General features: G+C 37.3%; 2 protein-coding genes across 5 annotated transcripts in view; one reads left to right on the top strand and one right to left on the bottom strand.

The window, feature by feature from the left end:
• The window catches only part of LOC146461431 (D-aspartate oxidase-like), a 56836-nt gene extending 36643 nt beyond the window's left edge, over window positions 1-20193 (bottom strand). The window contains exons 1-10 of one of the 2 annotated variants that reach the window (XR_014857409.1): window positions 19980-20193; window positions 18424-18541; window positions 17675-17754; window positions 14896-14961; window positions 13728-13782; window positions 13524-13625; window positions 11536-11621; window positions 10918-11038; window positions 9669-9782; window positions 8466-8683 (exon numbers count right to left, since the gene is read on the bottom strand). Coding sequence is in view for 1 of the 2 variants with exons in the window: in XM_085086913.1 (XP_084943039.1) it covers window positions 8567-8683; window positions 9669-9782; window positions 10918-11038; window positions 11536-11621; window positions 13524-13625; window positions 13728-13782; window positions 14896-14961; window positions 17675-17754; window positions 18424-18541; window positions 19980-20167 (1047 nt within the window). In the remaining variant the exon portion in view is untranslated. Of the gene's footprint in view, window positions 1-7281; window positions 8684-9668; window positions 9783-10917; window positions 11039-11535; window positions 11622-13523; window positions 13626-13727; window positions 13783-14895; window positions 14962-17674; window positions 17755-18423; window positions 18542-19979 lie in introns of those variants that run through there. The other variant, XM_085086913.1, reaches the window with a different exon arrangement.
• LOC146461432 (uncharacterized) lies at window positions 1572-7096 on the top strand. Of its 3 annotated transcripts, none has more exons than XM_085086909.1 (4): window positions 1572-1634; window positions 3382-3945; window positions 6090-6296; window positions 6645-7096. In XM_085086909.1, exons 2-4 carry the CDS (start codon window positions 3385-3387, stop codon window positions 7047-7049), a joined length of 1173 nt encoding a protein of 390 aa, XP_084943035.1. In that variant the 5' UTR covers window positions 1572-1634; window positions 3382-3384; the 3' UTR covers window positions 7050-7096. The 3 variants fall into 3 exon arrangements, with proteins under 3 accessions (XP_084943035.1, XP_084943037.1, XP_084943036.1); XM_085086911.1 differs by having other exon boundaries at window positions 1608-1630; XM_085086910.1 differs by lacking the exon at window positions 1572-1634 and adding an exon at window positions 2832-3005.
• Window positions 20194-20615: the final 422 nt, after the last annotated feature.

Here is a 20615-nt window from a genome sequence, read left to right as displayed (position 1 = left end):
GGAGTAATGCACTGGGAACATGAGGGGAATTGTATATTTTTGACAATATTTTGGGCCCGCGGGGTGGGAGCATTGTTTAGTTTTGGAAACGAACGCTTCAGATCCCAGGGATGCACCCCCGGGATTTGGTCATCATTGGAAGATTGCAGGAAGTTTGTAATCAAGGATATGAGTGTCTAACAGATCCTCGTCTTTACAAAGCTCGCTCTCGAGAGCTATAGTGCACGTGCTATAGCTTGTTGCGCTGTCTTTTAGTTCTCTGAGTTGCTTTTTATCTGAAAAACAGCTATTGTGTTCTTAGAGCTGACATGTACCTCCATTATTTAGTGGTTTAGCTTGCATCCGCAGCGGATATTTAAAGCTAAGACAGGCAACTGTCTTGTGAGTCTCCAGGATGCTAGCGAAAAATAAAGGTATTCTGGCTCCTAAGCCCCTGGGGAGGGGGATTTGGCGTGACTTTTATGCCCTATTCCCCGGGGATTTAGAAGGTTTTTGTTTGATCGTTAAAACAAATCCCCGGGGGTGTCCCGGGAAAGCCAATGATAAGTGCATAAAAGGCAAGAGAAAATGGCGGACAAAATCATTCACAACCATCGAAAAAAACATGGTTGATCTCAGCGACTCCATAATATGTCTTTGCGACAAGAGGGCCTGTGCAACGGAAATTTGCTTCGGTAAGAAGTGCGCCACAAACATCCTGAAAGTCCCTAAAACACGGATACTTCAGTCAAAAGTATACTGACCCAAAGAAGTCAAAGAATTGATCACGAACAAAGAATTATGATTTGTGAAAATGATTGTAAGTTTGTCAATTAAACTCAACGGGACCTCTAACCCTAACCCAAACCCCAACCCTATTAAACCTGTTCAGTAAAAAACAGTGATGAACTGTGTTTGCAAGGACCACCGTGACAAAATAAAAGTACCGGATCCTGTAGTGTAGGATCTAATCAGCAAAAAAATTGTAAAGCAAATAATCTAAAAAAAGAGCAAGGCTGATTTCACGGTCAGGGAAGTATATTTTCCAATATTTCGAAAGGCACGGCCTTTCTTCTTCAGGGGATGTTTGAGACATACCCAAACATACCCTGAAGAAGAAAGGCCGTGCCTTTCGAAATATTGGAAAATATACTTCCCTGACCGTGAAATCAGCCTTGCTCTTTTTTTAGATTATTTCCTATTAAACCTGTAGTATATTTAAGCTATTTTATACCCTAGTCCGTGTTTTATAACCCTAGTCCGTGTTTTATTAACCCAGTCCGTAGACCGTAGTCCTCGTTTTATACCTCAGTCCATATTTTATACCCAGTCCGTCGGGTAGTCCGCAGTCCGCATTCCATATTTTCTGATACCGTACTGAAATCTTGTCATTCTCGACCGACTTAAACATTCTCGACTGGCAAAAAGATTCTCGACCAACGAAAATATTTCTCGTCCGACGAAACTGTTTTCTCATCCGATAAATATATTTCTCTACCGACAGAAATATTTCTCAACCGGCATAAAATTCTCGATCATTTGCCTCCTACGCAGACGCCCTTTGTGCTCGTCACGCATGACGAGGGCGTTACGTTGAAGGCCAGGCCATAAGGCTACCTTGATCACCTCTTCTTTCTTTGCTTTTCCTTCAGTGCGTAAGTATCATTTGTATCTTAGGTAATAAAATTACTCGTTCTTTAACTCTGACCGCGACTAGGTGCTAACAACAACAGCAACTTTAATAACATAAGGCGCGCGACTCGCCAGTCGCGATCAGGGTTCAAAGAACGAGTAAAGCTTATAATTTACTGGCTCGACGCCAGAATAATACTTGCTCAATTTGACTCGTGAGCCGCCGAGCCACTTAACGACAAGATAATTATGCTAAAAAAAAACACACAAAACGAAACGTCAGAGGTTTTCCCTATCGAGGTTCCCTGATTACAGCTGATTAATGTAAATCGAACTAACTACACAGTCTTACTGTGATAAAAATGTAATAATTTAAAAAGTTTAAATTTATCATAGTGGAAAAGTGGCCCTGAACTCCACAGTTTATCTAGATTGGAGCGTCGAGCCGTTAGTGAAGAGCAGTCGTACTTTTTTCCTCAGCTCACGCACACAAAGTGCTGTCAACGTGACGTGACGCGAAGTGCAAAATTGCGCAAATGAGCAAATTAGAAAAGTAAATCAGTGTAGCGAGCTACAGAACTTAGGAGAAGAAAGAGACTGCTCGTAATCTAATTTTTAATTAACTTTCCTCTCAGATGAGGTCACAAGAAAAATAGCGAATGAACTTTACGAGGGCAGGCAGTATTACCTTACAACGATGTTTTATAAATAACCTTACATCGATGTTTGATGTCATAAGTTTATGAACCTGAACAATAGAGAAGAATGGCAAGGCGCATAATCAACTATTACTTAAAAGCATGGCCTCAGGCTAACAATTTTTGCAATGATGCGTGTGTCGATTGTGACCTATGTTCTTCATGCATGCCGCCCTAGATTCTCTCGACTGTTATTTTTATATTTTTTAGCGATTGTAAACATTGTGAAAAATTTTCCATACGATTAGAGTTCTAAAATTGTATATTAAGCTCTCTTTCGTTAACATTGTAGCTATATTAGGCATTTGTTTATTTTTATTGGAATGTATTTACTTTAAATAGTGTCCACAATTAGTTCTCAAAAGCTAGATACTCTGACACTCTTAAAACATTCAGTATGCATGCAGACATACGCAACGGGACAGCTGAGGGAAGGAGATGGTGGAGTATCGTTGTGTGACCAGCGTGACATCGTAGTACCTTCACATTTTTTGGCGATTTGCGACTAAAACTAGTGTTCTCTCATCTGTGACAATGTGAAAACCACGAGCGGTAGGAATGTTGCAATCTAGAGTTATGAAAACTTGGCCGTCACATTGGTCACGCAAGGACAATTTGCCGTCCCACCACATCAGCTATCCTGTTGCATAAACTCGCTATTGGCCAAAGAAGGGGTGTGTAGGAGGCTGTGCTCAGGTCAGCATGAAACAACAGCAGCATGTAGTCATGCACAGCAGCACTAAAAGCTGGCAGTCGCACCCTTTGCCTTTGGTACATGAAAGTACCATGCACTGTTAACTTGAACTAATATAATTTGTTGGGTGGCTTCTTATTGCTCAGTCTGCAACTTTTAATCAGCACCTTTTGGTGAAGTTATCACCGTCGATTGGTCAGATATTTTATCACTGAATCATGATTATCGTGTAACAATGTTATTTCAATGTCTTAGGCAGTTAGGCTATTTCTATGAACATTACTAAGGATTATTGTCTTATTTTATAGTTCTTTATAATGTTGATAAAACATTTTGCTCTAAGTTCTTTTAACAATAAATTATTATCACTCTCCACAGATCATGTCAGCTCTTGTTCTTTCAACACTTTGGAGACTTTCGCCTGGACTTAGATCAAGCAGAAGGATTACTAATTATCTTTCTGCATCACAATTAAGCACAACTACAACAAAATACAACATTTTTGATCCAATACCCAGAAAGGAGTTGGTAACAAAATTCAAGTCCAGGCTACAAGGCAGACAGTTCCTTCCAGGATCCTCAGAGGGTGGTTTCCCAGAGTTCTTAGCAGAGCCAAGAGATTTATTCCCACTTGCTGTGCGAGTTAATAACTCAAACCAGTCCACTCTCCCTCAGCTGACTACAAAATGCATGGAATACGTGGACGAAAATTTTTCACGGTCTCCTGCAATATTATTTCGTGATCTACCAGCTAAAACAGCGGAGGATTTTTCAGCCATTGCCAAAGCTGTCCAAGGAAAAACTATGACATATGAGGGTGGTACAGCTTTTCGTACCCAAGTGGACAAAAGTGCAGGGACATACACTGCAAGCATTGACCCTCCCAGTTATACAATAGAACCACACAATGAAATGGCTTTTAATGACATTTTTCCTTCCAAGGTAAGACAAGGTGCTCTTGGGTCACATTTTGTTGTGTCAAATATTCCAGTGACAACAAGAAATGGTTATTTCTCTTGCTGAAATATTTGAACATTCAAAGACTAAATTATACCAGTAAATCCCTGTTCATTGAATTATGTTTACTTGGCTTTACCAGACTTGGCAGGGGTGCTTCAACAGCTTGTGTCAGTTACCATAGGCCCTTGATTGTATTCCCCTCCCCCGGCTACTTAGGAAAGATAGTACCACTCACTGGGGTACATCTAGCTTTTCAAACAAATTTGTATAAGGAGGTGTCAAAGACAAGATGTTAAGTGCAACCAGCATGGTTTTTCCAGTTCTTAAAGATCCTGGTTGGTGGTGTCACCTGGGCATTGAGCAGTGTGGTGCTTTTACCAACTGAGTAGGTAAATCATGAACATCCAGGTGATTGTAGTCCTTAGAAGGAATGTTTGAGGTGACACTGACTGACATTTTGATTTGTAACCTGAGAGGAAGTCATCTTCAGAGTCAAGCAAGTTGTGGAACGATCAACTTCCTCGACCAATCATGTCAACAACCAGAGACCATTATTGTGTTTGACATAGAAAGAACGTACTCCTAATAAAGATTGGAGTCAAGAATGCGTGGGACAATCAATCAACGAATGAATGGATCTTGGGACGCATATCTGGCATCCCTCACAGATTCTGCAGGGGCGGATGACATCATCACCAACTTGGCAAAGGAGGAAGAGCCTGGAATTGAGATCATCGAACACACTCCCTAATCTTTGATTATTTTTATTACTATTTAACTAGTACCATCTACTATGTTCCACAATTTTACTTGACTCTGAAGATGACTTCCTCTCAGGTTGCCTGAAATGTCAGTCAGTGCCACATCAAACAGTCCTTCCCAGGACTACGCTCAACCGGATGATCATAATTATTTTACGTACTTATGACATGACTCCTGGGTTCAAACCATTTAGTCTTAAACCAACTGAGATAACATGGCAGTAGTTACAGTGCAGCTCAGTTGGGAAGGGGAAATCCCACGGGGTATTCAGGTATATTAGGCCTATTCCAAACGTCGCGCCACTGCCGTGCCGAACTAAATGCAAGAATTTAATTCAACTTAAACACGACAGTAGCACAACGTTTGAAATCATTTAGTTTGGCAGGCTGAATTAAGTTTGGCAGGACTATTTAGCATGGCAGAAGCACGGCAGGCCCTGTTGTGCTGCACAGCAGTAGCGCAACTTGGTTTCAAACAGCGTGCCATTGCCGTGCCAAACTAAATTCGTAAATTATTTTGATGTATTTTGGGTTAATTTGCTCGTTCTACACATTTCTACATTTTTAGAATTTTCAGAATGTAAATTACCCAACCTTAACAAAGGAAAATACAAATCAACCTAGGTTGAAATCATTTTAACCTGGATTCATTTTAACCTACAACACATACACCCTAAAAAGTCCTTCAGAAAATTTATAACCAATCAAATTTCAAACCCAGAAACAGTCTTTGCATCTTTGTGTTACTGTAACAGTTATACCTGTCTATGCCCCTCCCCCTAGGGCGTGAGTTGTACATATAGTCAGTTACTGTAGTATATATGTATGGAGCTTTTTACCCTTTGAGCAACCATGCAGGGCTTGACTTCAAATCTTCTGAGGTTGTCTTTTCTCATATTTCATGCCCCCCTTTCCTCCTTCCCTGATATATACATGTGTTTGACTATTCCTTATTCAGCTTCTGTATTCATTGATATTATTTCTCTTTAGGTGTTCATTTTAAGTATATATTAATTTCTTTTACACGAGCCTGCTACAGATGCCTGGGGGAACTTCCACACAAAAGTATCGGGGTGCTTTTCATTCTCAGTTATGATTTGGTACTGCTTAGGGTGTTACCATAATTATATTTTTTGTCAAAATGTGACAGAACCTTACCTACTTCTCAGAAAGAAACTGATAATTATCTTAAGTTTAAAGTTTACAAATGAAATGTAGTCACTCCACAAAACAAGGCTGTGGTACCTTTTACGGGCTCCTTATGAAACTTCCCTGGCATTTTATAATATTATTATTATATTTATGCAAGTTCCCATCTCAAGCAAATTGTATGTAAGCTTCTAACCCTACTGTCTTTCTCCTTAGGTGTTCTTTTTCTGCCTAAATGAGCCTGCAGATGACTGTGGTGGGGAAACTCCATTAGTAAAAAACAGTGAACTCATTTCCAAACTGGATCCTGAGGTTCTCCAGAAGTTTGAAGAGAAGCAAATACGTTATGTGCGATATTTGCCTGACAAATCCCGTCACGAGTACATGAACTGGCAGCACACTTTCACAACCGAAAACAAAGAGGTGTGATATTGCTGCTTATGTCAACTTTCAATAAAAGATACAATTTCTGAATTCAAAATAGGATTTTCATGCGGCATAATTTTTAACTTCATTTTCCTTTGATCTCTACATAAGAAAAAAAAAAGCAAAAAAATATCCCAGAGCAAAACATTTAAAGTAGCAGTATCTCCCAGTTTTGATGCATCTTTGAATAGCCAAAATATATATATACATGTATAGGGCATTAGCTTCCAGTTTCTCCCAATTACCATATTTCAGTTTCTGTACAGGGACCCTTCATCCTGTTTTCATGTACCCTTTCTCTAGCAATCATTTCTGCACTGACTGACTTCTTTCAATGTCTTCTAGGATGTTGAACCACGAGCAAAACAGCAAGGTTACAGTATCACATGGGATTCAAATGGAGATTTGTACCTATGGCAAATAAGGCCTGCCTTCATTCAACACCCAGTGACAGGAGAGAAAATCTGGTTCAATCAAGCGCATTCTCACCATGGTACATACTACAAGGCGATGCCAACATTTATCGGCACAAAAAACCCAGATGATAAGTTCCCTTGTCATGCTTACTACGGGGACGGCAGCGTGATTGAACCAGAAGTGTTACAGCACATCAGGGCTGCTTCCTGGGAGTGCGCAGTGGGATTCCGTTGGAGAAGTGGTGATTTGTTAGTTCTGGATAACCTGGCTGTCCAACATGCACGAATTGGGTACACAGGTGGAAGAAAGGTGCTCGCTTATTTGACTGCATAACTGAGCATCAATCAACAATGAATTTCAAAGTTGTTGCAGCAGCTATTCCTTCAATTTAAAAATGAGGATAAAGCTCTGTAAACAAACACAGCAGCACAAAGGTGCTGCAATAATAATTATTGTAACAAGAATTTTTAATTCACTCAGAGAATTATTTATTAATATTTAGTGTGAGCACCAGGAGTGGGATTTAATCAGGTTTGCAGTAACAGAAGTGAGAATGGGCCAAAGATAGTTTAAACAGAACATTTATTACTAGAAAATAAAACTTACTTCCACAACTACACATGCATACGGTGTACATCCCTGCTACAACTACAAATACATAACAGTTGTATGGACACCAAAATTAATAAAAACTAGAGCTGAAATGTACAGTAAACAAAGTGACAGTGACAGAACCACAAGGCTTTTTTGGCAAATGATTGTCTTCTGTTCCTCTACTTTGTCTTTCAGAGTTTAATAAGTGTTCATGAATTTAATTTGAATTTGCCATTAAGAACGTTCAGCAGAAACAAAATCGAAGTAATACACATGTATACAGCTGCTTGATCAATAATAAAATTTTTACTTGAGGTCAAGGAGGAAATAATTCAACATTTTTACTAATAAACTGAAATGAAGCTCTTTGAAATAAATTATTATTAGACTTTTGCTTGGTGTACCTATTTGTAAACATTATGCTCCCACATAAAAGGCCCTGGTCAATTCTTTTTTGTGTATGTGTGGTTTTTAGTTATCAAAAAACATGAAAAAACCCCAGCAAAAAAGTTGGTGCTATGTTTCCCAAATGAACAGCCATAGGTCATGGGATCCCAAATGTGAGAGTAATCTAAGGAAAGCTAAAATATTGAATTTTTGACTTTTTGTTTTCTTTCTTTTTGTGTTTTTGTTGTTGTTGTTGTTGTTGTTATTTTTTAGTTCCTAATTTTTTGGATAATTGCCTACCACAGTTTATTCGAGAAACCTAGCCACAGTTTCCCTTTAAGCTGTATTTTTTATTAAAAAAAACTTCCACATAAAATTATTTCACACACCTTATTCCCCAAGCTCCTCGATTCATGTGCTCACGGCCTTTTGTGTTCAGTCAGTTGATTGTAAGAGGAAACAAACTACTGTTTGCAGTCTACATGACTGTATCACATTATGCTTCGGAGCATCGTCAACATGTAATACCAATACCATATCTAAGTCTCACTCCTAACTCTGCTAAAAGAATGTTCAGTTCCAGAAATTATCCATACTCCCCCCCCCCATGGAAGGTTTTTGTTTTGCACCCCCCCTCCCCCCAGGAAATTTCAGTTTAGCTCCATACTGTGCTTCTAAAAATTTTAGCTTTTAAGACCCCCCTCCCCCTAGGAATTTCCGGTGACCTTCCATGGGATGGGTATGGATTTTTTTCTGGAACCGCACAATATCATTCTACAATTCCATTTACATAACTCACCCAAATCAATGTTATCTTCATGATCAACTTGAGTGAAAAAAAATTCTAACAAGATGATAATTATTATTGTTTACAATTTGGCCTGTTGTCCCTTGGCCAGAAATTCAAACACCAGATCTGTGGCATCCATTGCACAGCCCCAGTGCACAGTCAATCCTGAACCGCCATGCCCATAGTTGTGTACAACCTGTAAACACAAACAAACCACAATGAAGTTATATAAGTGAAAATTCCACATTCTTTTGGAAAAGTCTTTTTGGATTAAATAGAATGTTAGATTAATCAACTCACACTTGTAAAAAAAAAATAAATAGTAATGACATTAAATGGAGGGATCTAAATAACTTAATTTAAGTCCTACTTTTGTTAATGAAATTTGCTGGTTTGCCAGAATCCGTGTAGTTAAAAAATCATCCAACTCAATTTTTTACAAAGGTTTTCAGCCCAAAATATCTAAAACCAGAGCTGACTATTTTTTTAACCCTTTTACTCACAAGGTCAAATCTTAAGAGTTAGTTAAAATAGTCTGCAATGAAATTCAAATGAAAACTACTGAGCTGTATTTTCTTGTAGTCCTGTTCATTTTGCAGTACAGTGTTAACTCTTGAGTTGGGATAAAATCCTGAATGGTGACCATTCAAATGAAAGCATAGCTACATGTAATAGAAGGCAATGGTTATGAAGCCTGACAAACCTTTTTTTGTTAGCACTTTTGGCCTTGACCGTGCACAGACCACAATAGATTTTGAAATGTGTTACGTTGGAACAACTAACCAACAGAAACGTTCCTATTAAGGTATGCAACTGTAGTGTGAACATTAAAACAAAGAATTGTGCACGGTCGCGGCCCTTCCAACATAAATTGCAGCACCATTGTTGTCATGGCAAGGTTTCATAACCAGTCCCTCAATTAACTATGATTCAAGCTACTTACTGGTACTAATTAGGTAGTTCTTGTTATTACACTCCCCTATAGGTACTGAATTGACAATATAAAATCCTGAAGTGAGACCACTTAAAAGAAGGGCCAATAAATTAAAAAACTCTTCAGTGCTCAATACTTACAGTCATGTTAGAACTTTAAGCAAGCCGTGTTTAAAAAGGGACCCCTGAAGATTGACACAATAGTGTGTTTAAAAAGAGGATTAACTGATTCTAACAACATTGCTCACTTTAAGATTTCTTTCTTTTCGAAATTTATCCTTAAATTTCCTGACTTCTTTTTCAAGTCTGACACTTGGTCGACCAGGCCGGAGTCCTACCCAAGCTTCTAACACAGGAGCTCGCTGAAAATTATAAGAAAAAATGAGAACAAGTCATGACTGCCACAAATTATTGTTTACAATTTCCGTGAAATTAAAGCGGAGAAGAGAATGTTGGACAAATATGAGTAACTTTTGTGTGTGCCTTTTTTGATCGTAAATTGACAAATTCTAGGAGTAGTAATAAAGTCTGTTACTCCCTCAGATCGATCATGTCAAGGAAATTTATAAAAAAATCCTTAAGTTTGTACCGTAACATATGGAAGTATGTATAACATTGAAAACTCATTAATAATTCATAAGTCCATTAACCTTTCAAATGGCCGATTAAACATCACGTGCAGTGGTTTTATATCCGATAAAACCTCCTCCTTATTAGTATGCGGTGTTTTACAATGTTTTTTCTCATATGCTAATTTCCAACGTTCACAAAAGCATCATTGTTATGAACTCTCTTGACACACACTTTTCCAGGAATGTTTTTGAAGCTGTTTAAAAAACTCACAGCATGTGTTTTATCGGGTCTAAAACCACTCGGCTGCACCAATAAAACACTTCTGTTCGTGTTTTAAACATTACATAACTTAATTATTTTAAGTGTCGAACACTGCAATGCTAATTGGGGACAGTATAACTCACTGAACAAAATATAGAAACTGAAGCATATAACATATTATTTTTTAAAATATCAACTGGTGGGAGACAAAGTTGGCTATTTACACAGCGTGGTCAGATCAGAACTTGAAGCCAGGATCTCCGGATTGTAAGACTGGAAGACCACATCACCTCCCTCACATATAAACAATGTACATGTATGTACAAAAACCTTAGCTTAGGCCCATTTAAACGGTTTCAACATTTGCTTCAACATGTGTTCAACATTTTGTTGAACCAAATGTTGGGGGCGTTTGAACAGGTCGTTCAACAATGTTGAAAGCCTAAAAAAAATGTTGAAAGCGTGTTAATTGAATTTAAATTGGTTTAAACTTTCATTCAACATTGCTTGGACCACATTTTCTTTGCTCTTGAAAATGTTCAATGGCGTTGAAGCCGTTAGAACACTCCGTTCATCCAACATTTGCCCAACATCTGTTCAACTTTTGTTGAACGAATTTTAGTCAAATGTTGAAACTGTTTAAACAGGCCCTTATGCACTCACTTTCAGACTTGGCAGAAGCTGGCTGGTGACCTTTAAGATGTGTCTGGTATCATCAACATTAACTTTTGTGTCAAAGTTATTATGGTATGCGGTCCCTCCAAGAACAATTTCTCCATTTGCTCTGTAGGGAAAATCAGGAAAGGGGTTGGTTCACTGCCATCAACATTATTGATTGAGTGTCTATCCATTGATCAATGAAAACTGCTAAGTTTAAGACTTTGCAAGACAGCAAGAATTACTTTTCTCTGCAAACCCAAGACAAGTATATTTTGCCCTTTTTGAAGAGTGAGATTGAGACTTTAGTCAGGCCTTGTCTTACTGTGAGGCAGAAACTTCCAAAACTGTGGATATATTGAAGACATCAAATCTTTAGTAACCGTCTTTTCAAAACTTTCAGACTCTGATGCAGCTTTGCCAACAATCAAGACTAATGACATGCAGAACTGCTTAAAAAACATGAGAGACCCATGAAACTAAAAACATGTTGGCTAGCCATTAAGTGATACTCTTTGAAAGACCGTTCACCAACCCAGTCTGCTTTAATTTACTAATCAACATAAAAATTTAATGTTAGAAGTTACATGTACAGGATGTATGTAGTTAAGTGAACGACTTAACTGTGGCAAAATATAGCAATATCTCTCTCTGCTGGAAAGTTCTTTGACGTCTCTTATGTAAGCATGCTTTATCCAGGGTGCATATACCTGCAAATTTATTCACATACAAAAAATAACAAATTATAATCATTAATAATTTCAACCAATACATCCCACAATCAAAAATGTAAACAAGACAAGTGAAAACTAATGATGAAAACCAATGTTATAGTGTCATAATGTGAAGTAGTACATAATTGTCAACTGAAGACCTGCACCTAAAGACAAAAGTAATTCAGTGTTCTGCGAGAAATAGTGTCCACTTAATTTGCATATTATACAGAATGCAAGTGTCTTTAATGACCTTGACAATGCTGTCATGATTACACTGAAATGTTGGTTTTTATCATTAGTTTTTACTTGTCTTTACGTTAGCAAATCGTTGTTGATGGAAGTCCAAATTGTTGCGGAATGGGTAAATTAACTTAATCAGTCAACCAATCCATATCACAGTCAACTCTCATTTGTGTAACTGATAACCTGGGGACCGTCATTTGGCGTGTGTAATAGTTAAAGTCCACAACAGTGGGGTATGATGAAACTGACCCAATTTCAAGTTGAGAGATGCCACCAACTAAAACCAACTAAATACTAAGAAAGTACTATGAAAATACATTACAGCAGAAGGACTTTGAAGATCGATCGGAATGGACACCTTGGATGCCATCAAATGACAATATAATTATTTTTCTGTTTGTCATCATTTCTTTCAACAAAAATGGCAAACAGAAGAACATAAACATGCCATTCAATACGTCAAAGATGTCCAGTGTAACTGAAGGGTTTTATGCAAAACTATCGTAAGTGACGATTTTGGCTGTTTTCTAAATGTCATGCAAATGAGCTGAATTTTTGCATGTGGCCTTTGATTTAATAGAAAAACATTACCCTGCATTTTTTTCGCAAATTTCTGCTTCATTTTGAAGAAAAACCTTAAGCAAAAGACGCGTCGGTTTTCTTTGCATTCTTTTATTTAAAGCGGAAACAAAAGAAACCGATTAAGTTTTTCGTTTCGTAAAATCAACCGAGCAGGAAATTTGAAGTTCGATATGAATAACAATGGTATTATAAACCTTTATTGCACAAAACAAAAAATGTTAGTTTGGGACCACATGAAGTGTCTGAAATTCCGAAATAGCAGGAGTCGGTAATAGTGGAAGTTAGTTGGGTTGATAAATTTCTTTGTAGTTTCGGCTGGGGATTTAGCATGTTAAAATGGGGTTTCAAGACAGACCTGCACAACTCCTGCTGTGTGTCCGTTGTGTTGACTAAGATCTTATAAGTTCTGGTAAGATGTTATCAAAAGTCTTACAGGATTAAATTTATGTACGAATCTTGCACGATCTTGTAAGATAAACGAAATTGAGTTACATTTAGTAAGTGCTACATGTACCTTTGAAATCATTAAAAAAACTAGTAGAACTTACAGAAGTGTTAGAAAGTAAATGCTTAATAGTCAGACATCAGACTGTAGAGATGGAAACACATGGACAAACGAAAAATTGATTATTTATTATATTATTATAATATTACAATATTAAAAATTGAATTACAATATTATACAAGAAGATAAGCGATCCTATGTTGATGTCATAACCCAACTATCCCCAGTCTCCCTCCTTTTGCAGTACTGTATCCTAACTAGGAGTGAAACTTCACATTTCTTTAAATCTCAAACCCGAGGAAGAAACGTTAATTGGCAAATATTCTGTTTTGTTCTTTGTTGTTTGTAGTGTGTTAAGTTCAACCCCTTTTATAAACATAAAACATTTTTTGATTTTCATACAAGAACAAAGTGAAGATTTGATCGAGCAAATACACTTTAATAAAAGATTTTTAATCAAAAACAAATTTCCACCACATCATAATGATCATACAACAGAACTGAATACAGATGTAGTGCATAATAGTGTGGCCGTTCCTTAGATGATCCTTGTAATGCCAACTTACCCTCAAAACTTGACCTCTGACTGGGTCCATGGAAAAATCATTTACTAATTCCCGAGCCCTCATTCCTGGGCAGTTGACAACAACATCATATACACCTGTGAGCTAACATAAACATGACTGTGTCAATCGTTTCAAAGTATTTGTTTAATACATAAATGTATGGTTTAATGATTCCTGTGATTCAGTTGTAATGAAATCTCCAACCTCTTCTAGTGACGCTAGTGTTTTCTTCATAATGATTCCACCCAGACTTTTAAACCTGAAAATTACAGTATGAGAATTGTCAGTAGATGAAGCGCAGTAAAAACAATCTAGGATGTAATGTAACAATAAATTATTACAGTAGCAGTGCAACATGTTGGAAGGTTAGGGACAACTAATATGTTATTTAGTACATGAAGTAAGATTTAACAACAGTGAACAATTCACTAATGAAAAAGAAGCCAGTGGCTTGAAAGACAGTATCGGTTATGCCAGAGGACACCCAGTGTCATGAAAACAATATTTATTAGTCAGACAAGTGATTCTCCACCAAAACACCATGACCTTGAAAGCCCTCCCTAGAGAAAAAATGTTGCATTTTAAAAGATGGGCACAGGCTGCTAACAGCCTGGCTCCATCTAATAAGTAAATACTTAACTCCAGATCTTAGTTACAAAACATGTCTTGGTCAGTTATTACACGCACCTTCTAAAGTTGGCCTCTTATATTTCTACCTTTTGGTGATGGAAACTGCTTTTAATTACTGTCGGTTGAAACTTACAAAACACAAACCAGCAGTAAAAGAAACCACCACGGCAATGGTTTTGAAGTAATATATCAAACACAAGGAAGAGTGTTTCCTCCAATTTCCAAACACTGAGAAGCTGGTTGAAAAAACAAGGCGCAGCCGAGTTTTTTTTAACCAACTTCGAGGTGTTTGGAAGTTGGAGCAAACACTCTTTCAAGTGTTTGATATAGCTTCTCAAACTATTGATAATTCTTGGAAGGATTCAAAGCAAAAGTTCACAAAATTTTATGATAATTAAGATCACATTTCTAAACCTCCTTCACGGTAGTGATTTGTTTTGTTTTGGATTGATTATTATTAATGAGTTTGAGAAGTGAATTTATTAGGCCACATGAAACATTATTCAAGCAATATTAAGGAAAAATCAAATCATAACTTTACTGCAGAAAGGGAGAACTTATACAAGGCATTATAAATGCAGTGCTGAAGATGGCTTCTATATGATATGCATATAGGTTTCAATAAATAGTTATGTCAAAATTGTAGTCGACAACGATCATGGCTTCTGTTTTGAAACTAGTAACTTTAAGTTTCATCCTTTTAACTGGTCTTTAAATAAGGCTATCAGATGAGTGAATTTACCTTTGAATAAGCCAAGGCTGATAATACCTTCCATTAAAAAACAATGTTGTGTATGAAAATCCAAACCTACAAAATAATAAAGTAAAGAAATATGAAAACTGAAATAAAATTGTTCCTAATTTTGTTTATTGTTATTAAAGCTACAGCTGTTCAAAAGTAAAATAAGGGGCTGTCTACATGGAGGGAGGAAGATCCTAGCACTAGAAAGATCCTAGAAGGCGAAACAACTTTTCATTTGGTTTACATGTAGAAATTTCGGTCGGAGTGGTTACCAAGAGGAGAAGGAAAAGAAGAGAAATTGTCAGCGCTAGGATCTTCCTAGTACTAGGATCTTCCTATCTCTCAGCTAGGAAGATTCTATCTCTAGAAGATCCTAGCACTAGGGCCAAGCACAACTTTTTGCATGTAAACTGAATACAGAAAACATGTGGCGCTTGCTAAGGATGATCCGCTGCTAGGATCTTCCTCCCTCAATGTAAACAGCCCCTAAGAAGCAGGATAGGTGTAGTGACATTAAAAATTTGTTTTGCTGTTGGAAAGCCAAGGTTTTTCAAATTTGAAAAACTCAATATTAAAAAAACTGCAGAATTGCAGAACCATCAGGAAAAAACAAAATTCCCTGACTTTTTACCAAACTGACACCACAAACTAATTTTCACTGATCACTCAGTGCATGAATCTTCAAATTGTGGTGAGGCCACAAAAGTAAAGACAGATTCAAAGAGAGTTTTCAAGAGATTACCTTGCCAACAACAAAAAACAACAAACTGTATTAAAGTCAAAATCAAATATACAATCCCCTTAGCTGACTTTTCAGTAACTTGAAAGATAATTTAGAATTTCCCTCACTTGCGCAGAGAAAAAAAACACCAACTTGTTTTGCCTGACCTTCACTTTTAACTGCAGCAACTGAGAACAAATTACCAAGTATAAACTTAGTTGATAAAACCAAATACTCCACTCCCCAACAATATAGCACCACAGACTTTTAATGGTAACAAATTGGATGTGTTCAACAGGCAGTACCTGAGAAGAATCCGTGGGATGTGATGGATTGACAGAATTTCCAACAAACAGATTCAAAACCAAACTAAACGGCATAATTATGACTAAGGAAAAATGACTGAGCCTATGGTCCCTGGTCATCTATCCAGAATGACCAGGGACAGAATTGCTCAACAGGTTATGATCTGGACACCAAAAGGCAGACGAAGAAAGAGGCAGGCCAAGAAAAACATGGTTCAGCAAACCACTGTGGAACACCTGGATAAGATGGGATCATCATGGGCTGAAGCTTGGACTCTGGCAAAAAACCGGAACTGTGTAGCTGCCCCATGCACCTGCGAGGAGGTGTGATGGGTTATGAATGAATGAAAACTACTACCGTAATTAAGGACGTTACCTCCTTTTGTTACTGTGCATACATTCTGCGCATCTTGAGATACTCGGGTTTCCTATGGGTGGTGCCTACTAATGCAGGGATATTTTGCGTGGCTTAAAACTATACGGAGAAAGCAGTACTCAGCAAGTGCTCTTGGTATTCAAAAGAAAATTAGGGGTAACCATGTTTTTTTTAAGAGATTGGTTTTTTTTAATGAATAAATTTATTGACATAGAGCACTTTAAATACAACAGTACTTGCAGACTTACAATACGCAATACTACAATATAACGCCACCAACTTAATAACTAATAGAAAACTTATAGACGTACAGCTTTACTATACAACAATACCTACAATACAACACTTCTAACTTAGATATTAATCGAAAAATGGAAAAAAAACTTATGGACTACAATTTTAACATTCATGATGTAATATAATATATAGTATCCGGTAGTCAGCAGATTATGTCTAACTAACTCTAGCTACCATAAATAAAGTTCCATTTATCATAGAATTCTTTGAGCGTGTTATTCTTGATACTAAATGAATGTATTTTTCTGTTTGTAATTTGATATTTACTTTTGCTAGAAAGTTGGTTATGTTGGGAAGAACTCCATTCCTTCTGCAATCCCACAGGAACAATTTGACGATGATTATCAAATAATTTAGCAGGGGGCATTTTGAGGAGATGACTCCAAGAAGAACATCTTGTGAATTGAGGCTTGTTTGTTGATTTGTTACCTAGAGAGAATATAATTCAAAGGCTTCCCAAAACTTTCTTGAATAAGGGCAATGAAACATAAGATGGTACAAAGTTTCGTTTTCATGACTGCAGAAAGAGCAATAACGATTTTCAGTATAACCAATCTTTTTCTTCTGCGAAATTGTCACGAAATTCGGCCCACCACTGTAGTACAGTGTAGTTCTCTGAAAACTGAGAGTTGATTTCCAAGAGATTCATGTTGTAATTACAGCTAAAAAGTAGGAAGTCTACATTTATCTTAATTTAAAATATACTGAAGATAAGATTTCCATGTGCTTCTACCTGGAGTAAAAATTCTCTTCATTCAACTTAGTCTAAGAGCTTTGATCTGTGAATCTAAATCCACCATCTTTGTAACTGTTTATTGTCGACAGTCTCCTCACTTTATCAACACCCTTTTTTTTAGAGATAATAAAGCTTTAATTTGATAAAAAATGCCATACATTGCTTTGTATTTAGTACTTTTTAGAATAATTGTTTCTTAATTATCTCTAAAAAAATGCGTGGTTACCCTCAATTTACTTCTTTGATTCCAAAAGCCCTAGCTAAGATCTGCTTTTCCCGCATAGTCATAAACTACCCAAAAATACCTCTGTATTAGTAGGCACCATCCTTAAACTGTAGCTTACTTGGTTGGTTGAGGAAATTTCTCAAGTTCCTTTTTAGTAAGAAGACGATATCCATCCACCAGGTCCTTCCAGAAGGGTTCCTGTAGAGGGGTTATAAAAAAGGTAATGCTATATTAAAATAATAAAGTTCAACAGACTTACCGTAATTAAGTAACACATTAAATTCCTCTCATCCACTTCAAGGCCACCTTTGCCTGAACTCTGGTAAATTCAGTCTACCAGTCAGCAGATTAAACTTAGGCATGCAGAATACCTGGCCACTTTAAAGGTGTGTTCCTGAAAAAGCTGGATACTGGTCCATGTAGGCAATATTTTGTCAGTCCTTTTTTCATATTTTAAGAACAAGACTTATTACACATATGCTGGTATGCTTTCCAGGCTAGATGGCTATATGGCTATTTGGTTACATGGCTATGTAGCTGCACTGCTACATGTACGTACATGGCTATGTCAGGTGGCTATGTAACTTTGTGGCCACATACCCACTTCTTTATATACAGGTATCTTTGTAGTGGCTGGGTATTCTGCAGTTAAGCAGACATTTTATATGAGAATTTAACCCATTAATTATTGTAGGGAGTTTTTGCATGGCAACTCCAACAAAATGTACTTTTCTTCTCCTTTCTCACATTAAAGGTGTCACCACCCACCAACCTTTTACACTTTTGTCACCTAACTGGAGATGTTGAGCCCATAATCATACACTTCTCAAAATCTAGTGAGTTTCAGCTAATTATATAACTATGTACCTCAGTTTGTTCATCTGTCATATAAAATGCTGTTGTGTGATAAATTGTCAGATCTTGCCCTGAATCCTCTCTTCGAGACAGTTTCTCCAACTCATCCATTGTTTGTTTGAACCATTTTCTAGGCAACAAATATTTTAAATAATACTATATTAAAATGTGTTTTGAAGGGTTATATGGTGGTCACAAGTTCACTCTCCCAGACCAAGTATGATGGCTTGTCCAAGACTGTGCTCTATGAAATATTTCAGGGAGCCCAAAGTTCTGAACCTTTGAAATCTAGGGTGCCCAGTATTTAAGTTTTGTATAAAATGAACATTATTCCCTTGTCGCTGAAAGGCAAAAGTTAACTGCCAGGGGCCAGTGGGCACTGCTAGAGCACAGCCCTGCTTGTCATTGGTTAACTCATTTCTATTCATTTGTTTGTTACGTTTTTATGTTCATGTCATGCAAATTGTCAAGAGAAGACCAGTCTCAGATTGCTGTTACTCTTTCTAGGTGCTCACTAATGAAATGTCAAAGACGTTCCACACAATATCAAACTGATATTATGAATTAACTTATAATTATTTTTTTTAATTATTTTTAGTGTCCCCAATTAGCTGTTTACAAGCTTAAGATATCGACACTTAAATTAATTTGCTGTAAGTTGTTGTTGTTGTTGTTGTTGAGGGTGCATGAATTCAATGTAGGAGAAATATACCACAGATCTTCAAGCTCCAAATCACTGACCAGTCTGGACACCAATTTCATATGAAGTATGTATCAGTACTCCTATGTTTCTCATGTGATGACTTCATGTATAATACAGAAATTCTGAGTCACACTTGTGTCCTGTATTTGTCTGAAATATACCTGAAATATACAAGTAACCAAAGCTCTTGCTACATCATTGATTATGCGCCAACTCTCTTGAATTCTCCAATGCCATTAATGGGTCACTGAATCTCCAGATAAAACCAACTTTTGAACTTTCCTCTACATTCAACTACAGGTAACTAAGCTTTTATACCCCAATTTTCCCAAAATTTCACGTTTTCAAATTCATGTTGTTGTCCCTAGAATAAGATTCATTTTCCTTATACCATCTGTTTACATGCATGAACAGAAACTAAAACAAATTACTCAATTTTACAAGTAGTTGGGAGTAGTCGATTTTAGAGGGGAGGGGTGGTCAGTAATGGTCATTTTGTGTGGGAGGGGTGGTTCAATTTCTGCCATGGGGAGTCAGAAGTGTGAAAATTGGCTCAAATTACAACGTGGCGTCACAAAGGTCAAACAAGGGTCTTTATATAAACGCTCATAGAGCTTGGGCTACCGGTGGTTACGACCACTTTTTCCAATCCCCGAGATGGTCGCTTACGAGAGCTTCGACTGTAGTGGTAGCTTGGGTCAGAAAAGATTTCCGCACAACCCCATTTTTCAGTACATACATCACTGTCCTACTAATTTTCTTCCAAAAACGACGAGCGTATACCTATTACATGGGGCTGTGCGCGAATCTTGTCTCTTCTGGCTCCCTTGACCTGGGACTTGAGGTCTAATTTCAGTTTGCTTACCTTTGTAAATGAATCGGCGTGTTTCCCATTACAAAAGGCATTATAAGCCCCGCAGCTCCATCACTGGTTGTATCTGGGGTGAATTTATCAGCTATAACAGTTACTTTGACAGTCGGGTCTCTTTCCAGAATGCACACGGCTGAGGAAAGCCCGATTATGCCCCCTCCGACCACTGCAACGGACGCCATGTTTTACTGGGTAACCTGGCCGAGTTTCAGTCGGGACTTGTGGACGGGAGTTTTCGCAATCTCAATTTCGCGTAACGAAAACAAAATTGCGTTGTTTTTTTTTTAATTGTAAACGCTTTTGTTGGATATATAATTCATCAAAATAATGCTGATTCAAGGTGTATTTTCATGTCTTTTAATTGTGAAAGTTACTTCATATGACAGAGTCACAAAGTTCATTTTTTTCAGTCAAAGAAAATATGAAATTAGGACAAATACTTTAAGCCTCAGTAATTTTTTTTCCCGTGGAGGGCATCTGAAACAAAACAGAAAAGAGAGAGAAAGGGAAAGACGAAAGAAAGTAAAAGAAAAGAAAAAGAAAGCAAGAATGGTTTGATGGCGCAAGGGAGAATCTATCGTCAAACCTGGGACTGCGGACTGTGCTAGCTGATAAGAAGCTGATAAGTTT

The sequence above is a fragment of the Pavona decussata genome, unplaced genomic scaffold (assembly GCF_977016875.1).
Source record: "Pavona decussata unplaced genomic scaffold, jaPavDecu1.1 SCAFFOLD_198, whole genome shotgun sequence".
In the NCBI taxonomy this organism is placed as follows: Eukaryota; Metazoa; Cnidaria; class Anthozoa; order Scleractinia; family Agariciidae; genus Pavona; species Pavona decussata.
This window is presented reverse-complemented; position numbering and strand designations above follow the sequence as displayed.

What these genes read in the sequence shown, in the direction of transcription:
- LOC146461432 (XM_085086909.1), top strand. Translation starts at nt 3,385, where the DNA reads ATGTCAGCTCTTGTTCTTTCAACACTTTGGAGACTTTCGCCTGGACTT. An exon ending in ATGACATTTTTCCTTCCAAG is followed by an intron (nt 3,946 to 6,089) that starts GTAAGACAAGGT and finishes CTTTCTCCTTAG; the next exon opens with GTGTTCTTTTTCTGCCTAAA. An exon ending in TCACAACCGAAAACAAAGAG is followed by an intron (nt 6,297 to 6,644) that starts GTGTGATATTGC and finishes AATGTCTTCTAG; the next exon opens with GATGTTGAACCACGAGCAAA.